This window comes from Peromyscus eremicus, chromosome 17, assembly GCF_949786415.1.
Source record: "Peromyscus eremicus chromosome 17, PerEre_H2_v1, whole genome shotgun sequence".
NCBI classification, from domain to species: Eukaryota; Metazoa; Chordata; class Mammalia; order Rodentia; family Cricetidae; genus Peromyscus; species Peromyscus eremicus.
The window spans coordinates 68,230-83,879 of record NC_081433.1 but is presented as its reverse complement, the minus strand read 5'-3'; the positions used below and the strand labels follow the sequence as shown (position 1 = coordinate 83,879).

Genomic DNA, 15,650 nt, shown 5'->3' with positions numbered 1-15,650 from the left:
TTATTAGAGTTTACCTTTGCTTTTTCTTGGTTAAAAGTAACTGGCTCCCTGTTGCCAGCTTCCTGGCAGTAAAGGTGAGTGCACACAGTGGAAATGTGTGAATTTCAAGTCATTGATGTAAACCAATTTTAAATATCAGTCATAAAGGAGTATAAAGTATTGGTGTGCCGATTGAGATTTTGAGGCAGTTTAAAGAATATGCCTTGCCATCATTCAGGGTCCATCCTACTCAGGATTTAGCAGGGTAAAATTGAGATATATGTTGAATAGAATCGTACCTTGAAAGCTCTGGTGGAAGAATCTACTTCCTATTACTGAGTTCCTCTTCAGCAACCAGCTAGAGGGGGGAAAAACTTTTAAATAGCCTTAATTGCATTGCTCGGTGATAATGCAAAATCTTTTTTGTCATTTAGTAATCATGTGAGTACCCTCTTGAGGATGGAAATCATGACAGCAGTCAGTTAGCTGGTAGAATGAGAGTTCATTTAAGAAAAGTAGCACTGTTACATTGTTCTTTGCATCCTAGCTCCCAATGCAGAGCTTAGCAGATAGTAAATTTCCAGGAAAATGTCTGTCCAATGACTAAGATTCTAGGATGAAGAAGATAAACAAAATTTAAAATTGGTGACCCTATTAGTGTCATGAAACTTTTCAAGAAGATTCATTGAGATTCTTATAGTGAAGAATTAGTAAAATCCAGTTATAACCTCTTGGCAGAAAATACTTGAGCATAACAGATTGTGTTAGAAATACCCCCTTGTTGGTTTAGACTGTACATTTAACTTCATTATAATTTGTTTCCTCAGACAATACAATTCAGAAAAATAAAGAGGCGGGTGCCACTGAAGGATTAGATCTGGAAGAAATGTTTCAGTGTGTGGCTAGCAAAATGGAGCTTTATGCCACAGCTGAATTTTCTGACCAAGCTAAGGGAAACTGTGAAATTATAAATGAACTGCTTGCTACTTCCATGCAAAAAGGCCGGATGAAGAAACGATTGAGCGAACTTGGGATTATACAAGCTGATGACAACATAATGTCACAGGAGATGTTTATTGAAATTATGGGAAACCAGTTTAAGTGGAATGGCAAAGGGAGTTTTGGCACATTTCTTTACTAGCTACAATGATATCAGTAGCTCACAAAACATTGTATTTTGAACATATCCTAACAATCATGCTGCTTATGTAGTTTGCTTCATTTGCTTCATGTCTGTCTATTATATAATATGTACTTGGTTGAACTTGTGTAAAATGTGTACTTACTTGTATCTACAAAGCACTCCTTTGTGACAAAGCCACAAAAACATAAAATATGGCTGTGTATGTAGCTCATTAGTAGAGCATTTGTCTAACATGCCCAGTGCCCAGGCCCCAGGTTCGATACCCAGCATTCCTCCTCAGCTCCCTCACAAAAAGAAAGGAAACTAACTGGAGATTTCTTATCTAGAAAAGTATGCTTTCTTAAATGCACAACTCTCCCATATTAAGCCTGAAAGTACACTTTAGCATTGAAAATGAAAGAGATGCAAGATGTGAGAACAAGCATGCAGTAGATGTCATGTGTACAGTGTTCCTTTGTCTGTTTGAGATAGGGTCCCTACATAGCCATTTCTGTCCAGGAACTCAATGTATAGACCATGCTGGCCTCAAACTCATATTGATCCACCTACTTCTGCCTCCTGAGTGCTAGGATTAAAAACACATGTCACCATACCTAGCTTGGATGGGATACATTTTTATATTGAAATGTATTGTCATCAAAACAGAACTAACTAACAGGTTATGGTTATGAAACAGAAATGTGTTCAGAGCCAGTATTGAATATAAATGATTAATAAGAAAGCATCTTTCTTTTGCTATAGTATTCTAATCATCATTCTCTTCCCCTCTTTATGATTCCTGCTCCCCCTCCCCCCGTCCAACCTTTTCTTTTTAAATCATTATCTTGTATACCTCTGCTGGTTTAAAACTGTAGTCAGGGTTGGGGATTTAGCCCAGTGGTAGAGCGCTTGCCTAGCAAGAGCAAGGCCCTGGGTTCGATCCTCAGCTCAAAAAAAACAAAACAAAACAAAACTGTGTAGCCATTAATGTCCTTGATCCTCCCACTTCAGCCTCCCAGACACTAAGACCACTGAGTTGGAGCACTATTCCTTGTTTTCTGTGATTCTGGAGATTAAACTGAGGGCTTTGTGTGTACTGGGCAAGCACTCTACCAAGCAAAATCCTCAGCCTTCTGGTCATTTTTCTTAATCAAAATATCAGTAGATACTTTTTTTGTATTTAATATAAAAGATTGTGTGTGTCATTAATTTTTGCTTATTTTTCATGGGGAGATGTGAACAGATCTCTACTGCCCCCAGACAAGGCACTGTCAATTGACCAAATTAATGATTCCACACAAGTCTAGATTGGTAAGGAGTTGGAGTTGTGTAGGTGACCCAAAAGAGCTACACCACTGCACAGTCCCACCCCATTGTGAATGGAAGCTATTTCATGGAGTTCCACCTTCAGGTAATCTACCTCCTGTATATTCTAGCAATACCCCTTTCCCAAAGATCTCTTAGAGCTGTGAGACAGGAGGAAAGGTTTGTAAAATCCTAGGTAAGAGTCAGTTGAGTCTACTTCTTGTATTAAAGAGTGTTAATAGCACCATTACCATTACCCTAGACTTAACATTGCCATGACTATGGCGCTAAAGTCATCTCTACGTTCTGCTCTATGATTACTGATCATGGTGTCAGCATTGTCCCTGGTCCTCCCCCAGTGTTGTCCCCTGAACTTTGGACGGGATGATATGCTTATGATGCTATTTTGAGCATTGGGCCCCTTGTCATATTAACAATCACATATTGGCATTTAACTGGTTATGAGTCTTGATGTAAATAGTTTTTCTCCATAACCAAAATTGATAGCAGCAGTAATAAGTATGCTTAATAACAAATACTTAGAGGGCAGTTACATAGACACATAACATTGCTTCATACCATAGTCTTTCCCCACTACCAAATATAAGTCCCTGTCAAATGGGCCTTAAATCCAGCATTTGTTATTTGATTTTTTTTTTTAAATTATAGCCTTTCTGACTAGGGTAAGATTATCTCAATTTGGTTTTAGTTATGAGTTAGAGTTGGGGTCAGGGGTTCAGGATTAAGGTTGCTATGATAAATCACAGCCGATAGAACTTACAGAAAATGTTTATTTGGGTTTACTGTTCAGAGGGATAAGTCCATCATGGCTGGTAGGAAGTCAGCAATCTGCAGGCATAGTAGTAGGAACATGAAGTTGAGAGCTCGTCTCAACCACAAGCACAAAGGCTCACACTTCTGCCTGTGCATTTCAGTTGCATTGTCTCATTTAATTTTTGTTCGTAAAACACTTGCCGAGGCAGTGAGGGAGGAAAATATCTGACTTGTGAGTGTGTAACCGGAAGACCAAGCCAACAGCAGATGGATGCCGGACAAACAGTGCCCTGAACCCTTGCTCCTCAAAGACCTCCTCAAAGATCTCATCCTTGAAGGGGAGAAGAGATGCCACGTAGGCGAGGCGAGGCAAATGGAATGTTGGCTTTGAGAGTCATAAGCCAAATGAAAGTAGGCACCAGTGGTAGGAAGTGGAGGAGGGAGGTTAAGACTGCGTTTTAGGAACAGGGTCAGGGACAGGTTAGAGTTCATCATGACCTGGACCCCAGTCACCCCTGTCAATCAAACAAGGGTCATTTCCCACCATGATCCAGACCCAGTCACAGCTGTCAAATGCGCGTGACTTCCCGTCCACAGCCCTGCTGCGCCTAAGCATCCGTGAACTCGGGATCCACGGGAACCCCGAAACCACTGCCAAAACTTCCTCCTCTGAGGGTGACATCAGGTGACCAGAAGCCAATCCCATGCCAGGCTGAAGTGATCCCAACGCCACGCGTGCTGTGGGAGTTCCTGGGGTGCATGGCCTTCCCTGCACCGTATGCAGGGCAGCACACGTCGGTCCACGGGTACTGAACGCTGGAGACCACAGGGCGTCTAGAGTGCATCACGAGGAAACTAGAGCAGAGAGGCCCAGCCGTGGGTGCTAGTGACAGTGACGGACCCGTCCATGTCCATTCCGCGTGACCATCTCGCCACCCATGCCGCCTGCTGCTGTTCTGGGTGTGAGGCAGACGGACCGTCCGGCACGTGGACTCATTGCGCTGAGCTTTGAATTCGAACTGACCGAGGGACACTGCAGGCGATAGTGTGTTATTGTCTGCCACTTGATGACGTCATTACATGTCCGTTGGCTTCCTGTCAGAGACATGACATCACAATGTCATTTGGTTAGTGTCTAAGAGTAGATGCCGTCATGACCTTATTCTTTTGCTCAGTGTTGGAGGCGTGATGACATCATGACGTGTTTGTAGGTGTGTCTACCATCATCAGCTGCATCTCTACCCATAATTCCCCTGCATGGGTCAGAACAGAAGCAGGGGTAGCATTTATAATGTATGATAATTTATTTTAATCTATGACAATGTATGTTAATTTTTTATAATATGATACTTGACACAGAGATCTCTCTATCTTCCCGGTCTTCTCTGTTTTTATTTATTTATTTATTTATTTTTTTTTAAAGAATTATTTATTTATTATGTATACAGCGTTCTGCCTGCAGGCCAGAAGAGGGTGCCAGATCTCATTACAGATGGCTGTGAGCCACCATGTGGTTGCTGGGAACCGAACTCAGGACCTCTGGAAGAGCAGTCAGTGCTCTTAACCTCTGAGCCATCTCTCCAGCCCCTTCTCTGTTTTTAGAAAAACAGGGAGGACCTGCTGGGGAAACTGAGGCTCTGGTCTCCTGTGACATCACATGTAACCCACACCTTTTGAGAGATGGATGATGGACAGAAAGTACTGTGTGAGGAGCATCCCACTTTCAGGGAAGACTGTGAAGAGCACCCTGCTGTCAGTGAGCACCACAGGAGGAGCACCCAGGAGGTTGGTGCTGTTGTACCAGTGTCACAAGACCACCCCCCCAGCAAGACCACCACTGAGCCGATATCCGATGCAAGCACACAGGGGTTTATTAATAACAAAGCAAGCCCGGGCTTAGTCCGTGTCCAACACTCGACACAGCGGGTGGAGGAGGACAGCCCTGAGCACTCACTTCTTGTGATTGGATGAGGGGGCTAGGGGTGAGGTAGTTCTTTGAAGTTACTGGCTGAACTATGAGCATGAGATTACTAGTTGCTAACAGGATGCAGGGTATCTACAGAGACATAATTTTTTTTTAACTCCCTATATCCTGTTTTTGCTGAACCCAGGATATATAAATTCAGATTTATTGTTCCAGTCTTATTTTCCCATAAGTTCAGTCTCTGGTCAGCTCTAAAACTGCTGGTCAGCAAATACCTTTGGCGGGGGAGGGATAGCATTTCTCAAGAGAGCTACTGATTTTTCCCTTTCAGTGCAAGTCAGTGAGTACTGTAACATGAATCTTAAAAGGTCTTATTAATAAAACAACCCAGAGCCAGATATTGGGGTGAACGCTGAAAGATCAGAGAAATAGAACAAGCCACAGCCAACCTCACCTTACCAACTCCTCAGCCGATTCTGTTTCCACGAATCCTCAGACTGAAAGCCTCTGAGTCCTCACCCCTGAGGGTTACAGTTGAACTGCTGCTTAGTTCCTGTCTCCTCACACCTTGTACACCGTTCTCCACCCAGCCATGTCACTTCCTGGGATCAAAGGCATGTGTGCCTCCAAGCAAAGGCACAAGTGCTGGATTTGAAGGTGTGCCTCCATACCTGACTGTTACCAGTGTGGCCTTGAACTCATGGAGATCCAGACGGATCTTTGCCTCTCAGTGATAGGATTAACGGTGTGTGCCACCTCTGTCTGGCCTCTATGTCTAATCTAGTGGCTTGTTCTTTTCTCTGATTCTCAGATAAGTTTATTAGGGTACATAATATATTAGGGTACATAATATAACAATCACTATAGAGCACTCTTTAAGGGGCACTTCCACTGAGGGAGCACTGTATGAGAAGCCAGGTCATCATTGGTGCAACAAACAGGGAGCACTACCTGGCAAGCACCCCTGCAGTCAGTGAGCACCGTGTGAGGACAATCCCTCTTGGCAAGCACTGTGTGGGTAGCACCTAGTTGTTGGTGAGCACTGTGTTGAGAGCACAGATTCTTAGGGAGCACTACGTGGGGAGCACCCTGCCATCAGTGAGCACCATGTGAGGAGCACCCTTCCATCATGTAGCATCTCATGGGGAGCATCTAGCTCTTGGGGAGCACCACACTCAAGCATCCTCCCTTGAGCAGCCACAGAATGGGAAGGCAGCGCCACAGCAGGGCTGCAGCCAGGGCTTCCAGAGTGCATTGAAGGCAGAGAGCTGCTGGGGCACAGGGGTGATGGTGGCTCGGTGTTCCCTCACTGCCGTCGTCATCTTGCTGAGCACTGCGTCAAACAGCGCCTCGTTCTCTGAGTTCAGCGGCCGTGACTCGGCGGGGTCTCGTGAGATGTCAAAGAGCAGTGGCGGGTCATGGTGGGTGACATCACCGGAGCACGCACACACGCCACTGCCATGGCAGGCATCCAAGCCCTCCGGGGAGCCGTTGGAGGTGATATAATGGGCCTTCCACACGGTGTTACCTGCACAGGGGAAGAACCAGGTGACATGACCCCCATGGACTTCCTTCCTTGTTAATCCAGGACCTCATGGAGTGGGACCCCAGGAACATGCCCCACAGTGTGTGTGGGGGGGGGCGAGACTAGGTGACCTCATTGTGAGGAGATGAGCATAACTGACTGACTGCATGAGCGATGCTTGATCGAAAGGTGTCGTGCAAAGGTCACAGGACCAGGATGGTTACCTCGAGATACTTTCAGAGGCTTCTTCTTCACCCACTTCCTCTTCCTCTCCCTCACTTCCTCATCCTGTCCTCTTCGTTTCCCCTCCCTCTTCCCCACAATTTAGTTTCCCCATCCCTTCCTCTTCTGTTTACCCTCCCTCTTCCTCCCAACTTCCTCTCCCCCTTCCTGTCCTCACTTCTGGTACCCCTCCTTCCTCTTTCCCTTCCCCACCTACTTCCTCTTACATTTCCACTTCCTATTCCTCTTCCCATTTCCTTTTCGTCCCTCCCGCTTCCTCTTCTTCTGCTCCCTCTTCCTCTTCCATTTCCCTTCCTCTTTTTACTTCCTCTTCTGTTTCCTCATTCCCTCTGCCTCCCACTTCCTCTTCCCCTAACTCTTCCTCTTCCATTTCCCCTTCCTCTTCCCATTTCCGCTTTCCTTTTGCTTCTGCCCACCCCTGTGCCCACTCACAGTCCCTCTGGTGCCACCGGACACTGTGCAGGAAAACGCCGCAGTAGTGGAACAGGAACTCATGGTCCGAGCGCTGCACGTGGCCCTCCAGCAGCGGCATCAGGTTCCGGCCATCAATCACTCTTCATGCAGAGAAACAGAAACGGAAGCACGGGGTGGGGGTGGGGGTGGGAAGGGGGCATAGGGAGGGAGGCGGGATTTCAGTACAAATCCAACTCCACCGCGTCAATCATCCCTCAGGCCCCGCCCCCACACGCCCCACCCCCTCAGCACCTGTCCTGGGGAAGGATCCCGCCACCCACATGACTCAGCGTGGGGAGCAGGTCCATGAGGCTTGTAGGCTCCTCGACTACCCGTCCTGCCTCCAGCACTGTGGGCCACCGGAAGATGCCAGGCACACGCACTCCGCCCTCCCAGCCACCAGTGCCACTGCCTCCTGTCACGTGACCAATATGGAGCAGGGTAAGTGAGAGGGCTGAGCACAGGTGGGGTGACTACAGCCCAGCCCCAGGTCCCAGGTTCGAATCCTGCGCCCGCCACCCTTTGGGAATGGTGGCGAACACAGTGTAGGTGGCTTTTGACTTCCGCACAGAGCCTGGGGCGACAGCAGCACATGCTGGGAGCCCTCACCCCGGTAGACCCCATTCCAGCCTCCTGCGTGAGCACTGCCCTCTTTGGCCTCCAGGCGGCCGCCATTGTCCGACGTGAAGTAAACCAGGGTCTGATTGGTCAGGCGCTCCCTGTCCAGGGCAGCGAGGACTTTCCCTGGAGGGGGAGGGGGAGAGTGGGAGGGTGGAAAGTTTTTCTGTGTCCCACCTGCAGCGGCTCAGACCCAAATAAACACACAGAGGCTTATATTATTTACAAACTGTATGGCCTATTGGCTGAATCTTCTCGCTAGCTAGATCTTACATCTTAACCCATTTCTATGAATCTATACTTTGCCTCGTAACATACAAGTATCTTTACATCTTGCTTCTCATGGCAGTGGCAGCTTCTCCTCTGTTCTGCCTTTCTCCTTCCTCCTCTCTGGTTGGGATGCCCCACCTAACCCTATTCTGCCTCACCATTGGCCAAACAGCTTTATTTATCAACCAATCAGAGTGACACATATTCACAGCGTACAGAATGACATTACCCATCAGGAGGGTCCAAGGTTGAGCACATGGACAGTGGGCAAGGCTTAAGGTGATGCCTAGCGGCAGAGCCAGGGTGAGCATGAGGGCGGTGGTGGGGCCTAGGGTGAGCATGGCAGGGGCGGGACATATGATAAATACCTGATTGGGGGGCCTGCAGGAAGTTCGTGGGTCAGGTGGGGCCTTAGATGAGCACATGTGATGAAGGCAGGGCATAGGTGAGCGCCTGAGGCGGGGGCCTGGCCTACCTTGTGCATGCAGGTAAGGGGTGGGTCCCACAAAGAGAAGGCAGGTGGGGGCGGGGTTAGGGTAAGAGCGCTCTCTGCCAGGGAGTCTTGGGGGGATATCATATGTGATGACTGAACAACAGCATCCTAGAGTTCACACAGATGTTATTTCTGATGATGTTAAATGACAATATGATGCCATCACTCAGATCACAGGATGTTTCCTTATTAAATCACGCCATGATGTCACCCAATGACCATGAAACATTTGCCTAATTTACTTCCTGTGCTCTTTACATATGCAGTTCCTCACTTGGTCATGTGAGACTCACCCACCATCCAGTCCAGCTCCTCCACATTGTCCCCATATGCCCCAAACTTGCTGCGACCCACGAAATTCCCGCGTGTAGGCAGGGGCGTGTGCACATGCAGAAAGGACAGGAACAGTAGGAATGGGCCTCTCTTATGCCTGTGGTGGGAATTCAGGGGGGGTCACATGACCCCTCAGGACACGCCCACAGCGTTCCCATGTCAATCACCCTCAGGCCCTGCCCCTAGGCCCTGCGCAGGACATGATATCACCTGTCAATGAAGGCCAGTGCCTCCCTCAGCATCAGCCCAGATGCCCGGGCCTCCTCGGCTGGCTGCTGGACAATGTCATGGTCACGCATGATGATGCAGTTCCACCTGCGCACGAAGCCATAGCTGCTGAACCAGGACAGGAAGAAGAGCGCCGCCAGGAAGCCAGAAGCGGCCACAAGTGTCCAGGGGACAGAAAACCAGCGTGCCAGGCGGGGCACCAGCAGCAGGAAGGGGAGGGTGGCCAGCGCTGCTGATGTCACCCACAGCTGGATGCGCAGCCTGCGGTGCACTTCCGGCCAGGAGCTGGCACCGCAGTCCCCCAGCAGCCCCAGCGGCATCCCATAGAAAAAGTTGAAGCCATGGTTGAGCGGGTGCGCACAGTGGTCGCCACGGGATGCACAGCTCATGCCCAGGTGCCACTTCCCTGTGTCGGGGAGGGGAGAGTGAGGGTGAGGTCATTGGCACATGTCATCATGTTAGCGATGTCACGCCCTTGTGTCATCCTAGGCAGGAAACGCCCCTTTTTCACATGTGTATAATATTCCCGGCCTACATCATCTTCAATGGAAAACACAGCCTAAGGGCTTTGTATGAGTCTCCCAATAGGTAAGGGACAGCCAAAGCCCCGCCCACTCTGGGTGGCACCTTCCTCCACACCAGGCCTCCAGCATGGAACCCATCACTGCAACTGACTGCACATGTCACGTGACCAGCTAACTTCCAATCCTGCCTTAACTTCCCCTCGGTGCTGGGCTGTGACCCCAGGATTGAGAACTAAATGAACCTTTCCCTCTAGGAGGAGATTTCTGTCAGGACATCCCACCCCATCTCAGCTCTGACCTCTCCTCACCTCTGACCTCTTCCCCTCCCCCCTCACCTATGACCCCCTCCTGTCCTCATTCCTTCCCTCTCTGACCTGTGACCCCTTAACCCTCAGTTATGACTCCCTCCCTGTAGGGTAAAAGGTCCAGCCAAAGAAACCCACCCGGCCCTGAATCCAGAGACAGTGAAAGAAACACTTTAGCCCTGACCCCAGAACCAAAAAAATATGCCCTGACCCTGAAACCAAAGAAACACTCTTTGGCCCTAGAATCAGAACCAGCGAAAGAAATATGCCCCGGCCCTGAAATTAGAGCCAAAAGGCCAAAAATGAACAGTGAAAGAAACATCCTTTGGCCCTGAAACCAGGGCCAAATTTGCCCCTGACCAACTAAGCGGAAAAGTAACTAATCTCGGAGCACGAGATCTAGCCAATCTGAGCTCAAGGACTGAAGTCTGACCAAACCTCACCCTGAAAATCTTCCTGGAAAACTCCGCCCCTAAGGAGCCAATGTAAACCCTGCACCTGCTCAGTTTGCTGCTGCCCTTTTCCCTGCTGCCCCCCACCCTGGCTGAGGTGGGATTCTTAGATTCTTCCCTCCCTATGCATCTCTTGAATGAGGTCTGGGGGAGACCTTCTTTCACCAGAGCAGAGCCGGAGCCTGGGCTGAGCGGAGCAGAGCTGTTCCAATGGGGAAGCGTTCCCTGGAGCAGGGCTCTAAGCTGCCGCCACACTTACTGTGACTTGTGTTCCTCGGCTCCCCATGGCCAGAATACTTTTCCATCCCAGCCGCAACGCTTACACTCCCCTCCTCACCTTTCTCCTTTCTGACTTATGACTTCTCATGCCTCCCCTCTGTGACCTGTGACCCCTGACCCCTCACCTATGACCCCGTTCCCTTTCCCCTCCTCTCTCTGAACCCTGACCCTCCCCCCCCCACTCCTCACCTATGATCCCCGTGCGGTATCCGCGGTGCTGCAGCATCTTGGCGAACGTTGTCTCGTTGCTCGGGAGTCCGCCTGACCCGCCCAGCCACATGACATCACGGTACATGTTGTTGTGTGATGCCATGCCTAGGGTAGCAGAGGTCAGGGATCATGAAAGCTGCCATCTGAACCCGTCTGCCTGACCTCAGCACCCTCGGGATGCTATCATGACATCAGCACCACAGGACGATATCAGCACTCTTAGGAGGATATCATGACAGCAGCACAGCCACATCCCATCATGACGTCATCACACAGTATAGTATCCTGACTTCAACACCCTTAGGACTCTGTCATGATGTCAGCACCATGGACAATGGACAACATCATGATGTCAGCACCCCAGGATTTCCCACTACAAGGAAGAGGGACATGGAAGTATATGTACATATATGCAAATTTATTTGCGTGCCAATTAGCATATATTACTGAGAAACAAGCCAACAAACATTGTCTCTGCAGAGACATCTGGTCAGGCAATGGCAGACACACTGTGCATGCTGGGTAGGGAGCTGCCAGTGATGATGTCTGAGCACTCTGGGTGGTGCATGCTGGGTAGCAGGCTGCCCACAATGACATCAGGGACACCCATCTGAGTTCACGTAGCAGTGCATGCTGGTTATGGAGTTGCCGCAATGATGTCAGCTGATGCATGACACCCACCTGAGCGCACAGGGTAGCGCCCTGTGAGGAAGGCTGCGCGACTTGGTGTGCACGTGGACGCAGCTGCCAGGTGCTGCGTGAGCATCACGCCCTCGCTTGCCAGACGGTCGATGTTTGGGGTGCTGCGTGGTCACAGGGAGGTCACGTGGTGGCGGTTGGGATAGGAGAGATCATGGGTCAACATGTTACGCCTCCCAGCTGTCAATCAAGACTTGACAGCAGGGGGAGAGGGGGAGAGGGTGGCTGCCTGTGTCACTGCCCACATTAGAGTAGCATGAGCTACTGTGATTTCTGTGGCCAGCTCTCCTGTGGGCGGACTTGGGTTTCTGCAAGATGGCCGCCACCGCTGGGGGTGACGTCACTGGAAGGAGGCGGGCTGAGGGCGTGACTGCTTTTACCTGACAGAAGTGTTTCCATAGCAGCCTAGGTCCCCCACACCGAGGTCGTCCGCCATGAGCAGCACGATGTTGGGGCGGGAGTTCCGGGTCACAAACTCGCCATCCGTGTCCACAAAGGTGAAGCAGACGGACAGCCACAGATGGAGGGTCCTGGGGAAAGGTGGCCACATACCCACAGCCCTCCCGTGTCAATCATCCCTCAGACACGCCCACAGTCCTCCCGTGTCAATCATCCCTCAGACACGCCCACAGTCCTCCCGTGTCAATCATCCCTCAGACACGCCCACACACAGAAAATAATGTATCTTCTCACCATGCACCTTGCAGTGGCATCTTCTTCTGTTTTGGGAAGCAAAGCACAAAAATAAATTTTAAAAAAAAAATGTAATATTGATCACGTGTCACCTGCATGTGACCTGGCCATGTCGTCATGCTGATGTCATTCTGATAGACTATTAGATCAACTGGGACAACATGGCTGCCTGGCGGGGTTTATTTGAACGCCAGGTGGGAAATATTTCTCAGGTTTACAGGAAATGACATGGCTTTCTATTGAGATCGTTGAATGACCTGTTTCCCGGCAAGTGACACTAGTCAGGGGTGGGGCCACCTGTAAGGGGCGGAGCCTAGAGGGAGGGAGTTATGTAACTGTGGGCCTTTCCTTCAAAGGGACACAGGAAGCCGTCTTCCGGTCCACTGTGATATCAGCAGCTGGGTGTCAGCATGTGCTCCCATGATGCCCCGCTCCACCCTCTGCTCCCATGATGCCCTGCTCCACCCCATGTTCCCATGATGCCCTGCTCCACCCTCTGCTCCCATGATGCCCTGCTCTACCCTCTGCTCCCATGATGCTCTGCTCCACCCTCTGCTCCCATGATGCCCTGCTCCACCCCATGCTCCCATGATGCCATGCTGTCTCACAGCCTCCCAAGATGCTCTGAGTCACCAGCTCAACTTATTCCTCCCTCCTTTCACTAAGCATCATGGGACGTCTAGAAAGAAATGGCTCACATTTATAACAAAAACTATAAGCGGATGGGGAGTAAGTAGCACAGGCCAGTCTGTTGCAAGGCATGCTGGGATGGCAGGGAATTATATGGTGGAGAAAAAAGGTGCACACATCCCTGATGTCATCCACTCTGACCCCTCCCCCAGACTCCCATGCAGCAGCCCTGATCCCTGACCCCAGGTCACAAACCCTCACTAAAGCATGAGCCCTTGGGGACATGGGAAGAAGACCCTGTGCACACATGGCAAAGGATGTGGGATATCCCGGGCTAAAACCATTATAACCACTGATTCCTTATTAACTCCCAGAATGCCATGCACCCAGAGGCCCAGGTGAGTGCAAGCACCTTCCCATCAATCCCTGCAGCTCTGATGGAGAGTCCCTGTGGCTTCATTACAAACACTTCCAGGGCTGGGAGAGGCAGAGCTGTGAACAGTAATTATACTTCCGGGGTCTTTGATGTCACGGGGTCACCCTGGGGTGACCCCAATCGTCTAGAAGCAGCTATGATGTCCTAATTGTGATGTGGGCGGGAACCTGGAGTCGCTCAGGGTCAAGGGTGAAGTTCAAAGGGGACTTGGGCAGTTGTTAAATTTTCCCATCACTCCCTGCACCCTTAATTACTTAGCCAGACAGGCAGGGTCAGACAGGGTATCGCAGAAAACAGGGTGTGTGCTGGGACGGCCTGACGTCACATAAGAACCACGTGACCTTCTGTGATTTCCCCCAAGTCATCCTGGGATAATGTACAAACACACAGAAATTTACATACTCCTGTCAATCAAACGCACGCCATTACCCATCATGACCCGGACCTCAGTCACCCCTGACCATCAAACATAGATCATTTCCCATCATGACCCAGACTCCTGTCACTCCTGTCAATCAAATGCTCATTTCCCACCATGACCCTGACCCCAACAAACACACATCATTTCCTATCATGATCAGTAACTCAATCACAGCCATCTAACACATATCATTTCCCATCATGACCTGGACTCCAGTCACCTCTGTCAATCAAACAAATATCATTTCCCACCATGACCCAGACCCAGTCACAGTTGTCAATCAAACACAGATCATTTCCTATCATGACCCGGACCCCAGTCTCAGCTGTCAATCAAAAACACATGCCATTTCTCATCACGACAGACAAATGGAGGGACAGACAGTTCCTGTCCCCAAGCAGACAACACTCCAGAAACTCCCTCAACATCTGTCACGTGATCCCACCAACCCTGGGGTTCCCCCCTGCCAAGGTCAAGGGTCACGGAGAGCAACCGACCCCCCCAGCATTATGATAATAAACTGAATAATCTACCACACTCACCCTGAGCTCCTGCTGCGGCTCCTACATGCAGAGAGTCATTCCTGCCAGGCTGGTACAATGGTCAGGCCTCATTAGCATATCCTGGTATCCCTGCCTCATTACCATAATTAAGTACCCCACTGTCCTCATTACCATAATTACATATTAATTAGGGAGTCTAGACTACAACCCCCCCCCCAAATCTGAGCTCTTTATACAGAGTTTTAATGATAACCTGGAAGAAATGAAGCTGCGGTCACACAGAGGTCAAGCAACAGGTCTCACAGGACTTCAGCTGCCCACATTTCAATCACCAGCGTGGGGAATCTAGGGGGGAATTAATGAATAATAAACGGAGAGGGGCAGGTGCATGCTGGGAGGGGCTTGTTTATGATGGGGTGGGCCTGTGCATGCTGGGATGGACTTGTGTATTATGGTGTAACTTGTGTGTTACTGGATAGGTCTGTGTATCATGAACCTGTGTATTAAGGGAGGGGCTTGTGTATTATGGGAGGGGCCTGTTTACTATGGAAGGGGAGGGGTCTGCGTATTACAGAATGGGTCTGTGTATTATGGGTGGAGCCTGTGTCTTTTTGGAGGAGCCTGTGTATTATGGTAGTGGCCTGGTACATGCTGGGAGTGGTCTCTGTATTTTGGGAGAAGCCTGGTGCATGCTGGGAGAGCCTTGGTCATTGCTGGGCACTCCCCACATTGGCCATGCACAGTCAGGCTCCTACACTTGCTGCTACTGTCCCAGTGTCAGCAAGCTAGCTTGTACAGATCACCTTAAGGGAGTCAGGGAGTCCTGCAGCTCCTGCTGGTCTAACCTCCTCCCCTGTAGCTATTTCTACAGAAACTTACAGCATCTGACTTCGGGGTGGCTGAGGTGGGACGGGAATTCCCAAAATAAAATAAAATTAAACATGAATCTTGGCTGCCCAGGCCCAAGTAGGCTGAAAACGGGTTCCAGTGTGATCCCTGTCGACCCCGCCCAACCAGACAGACCAGTTCCTCCGGGTGGGGGTTGGGGGACACCAAGGAGACAGTGGCGAGCTAGGTCAGAACCGGCTGTAACCGACCAGATGCTGCTGCTGGGCCTTGACAAGTGAGTCTGGGCAGGAGGGGGAGGGGCAGAGGGAGGGGGCTGCGCCCGCGATCCCAAGACGGGCAGCCTTGTCTTCTGGGGGAATCTACAGCGGGAATTAGGCGGGA

General features: G+C 50.1%; 2 protein-coding genes across 2 annotated transcripts in view; one reads left to right on the top strand and one right to left on the bottom strand.

The window, feature by feature from the left end:
* The window catches only part of LOC131894166 (SHC SH2 domain-binding protein 1), a 42,056-nt gene extending 40,722 nt beyond the window's left edge, over positions 1-1,334 (top strand). The window contains exon 13 of the mRNA XM_059244371.1: positions 807-1,334. Within this exon, the coding sequence (XP_059100354.1) occupies positions 807-1,120 (314 nt within the window). The 3' untranslated portion in view covers positions 1,121-1,334. The remainder of the gene's footprint in view (positions 1-806) is intronic.
* Positions 1,335-5,161: 3,827 nt separating this feature from the next.
* Positions 5,162-15,524, bottom strand: Arsh (arylsulfatase family member H). Its single transcript, XM_059244792.1, has 12 exons — positions 14,674-15,524; positions 14,460-14,508; positions 12,431-12,456; positions 12,118-12,267; positions 11,720-11,841; positions 11,018-11,143; positions 9,251-9,674; positions 9,001-9,137; positions 7,936-8,070; positions 7,579-7,741; positions 7,306-7,427; positions 5,162-6,633 (listed from the first exon to the last, which is right to left on the bottom strand). Exons 3-12 carry the CDS (start codon positions 12,448-12,450, stop codon positions 6,281-6,283), a joined length of 1,752 nt encoding a protein of 583 aa, XP_059100775.1. The 5' UTR covers positions 12,451-12,456; positions 14,460-14,508; positions 14,674-15,524; the 3' UTR covers positions 5,162-6,280.
* Between the last annotated feature and the right edge of the window lie 126 nt (positions 15,525-15,650).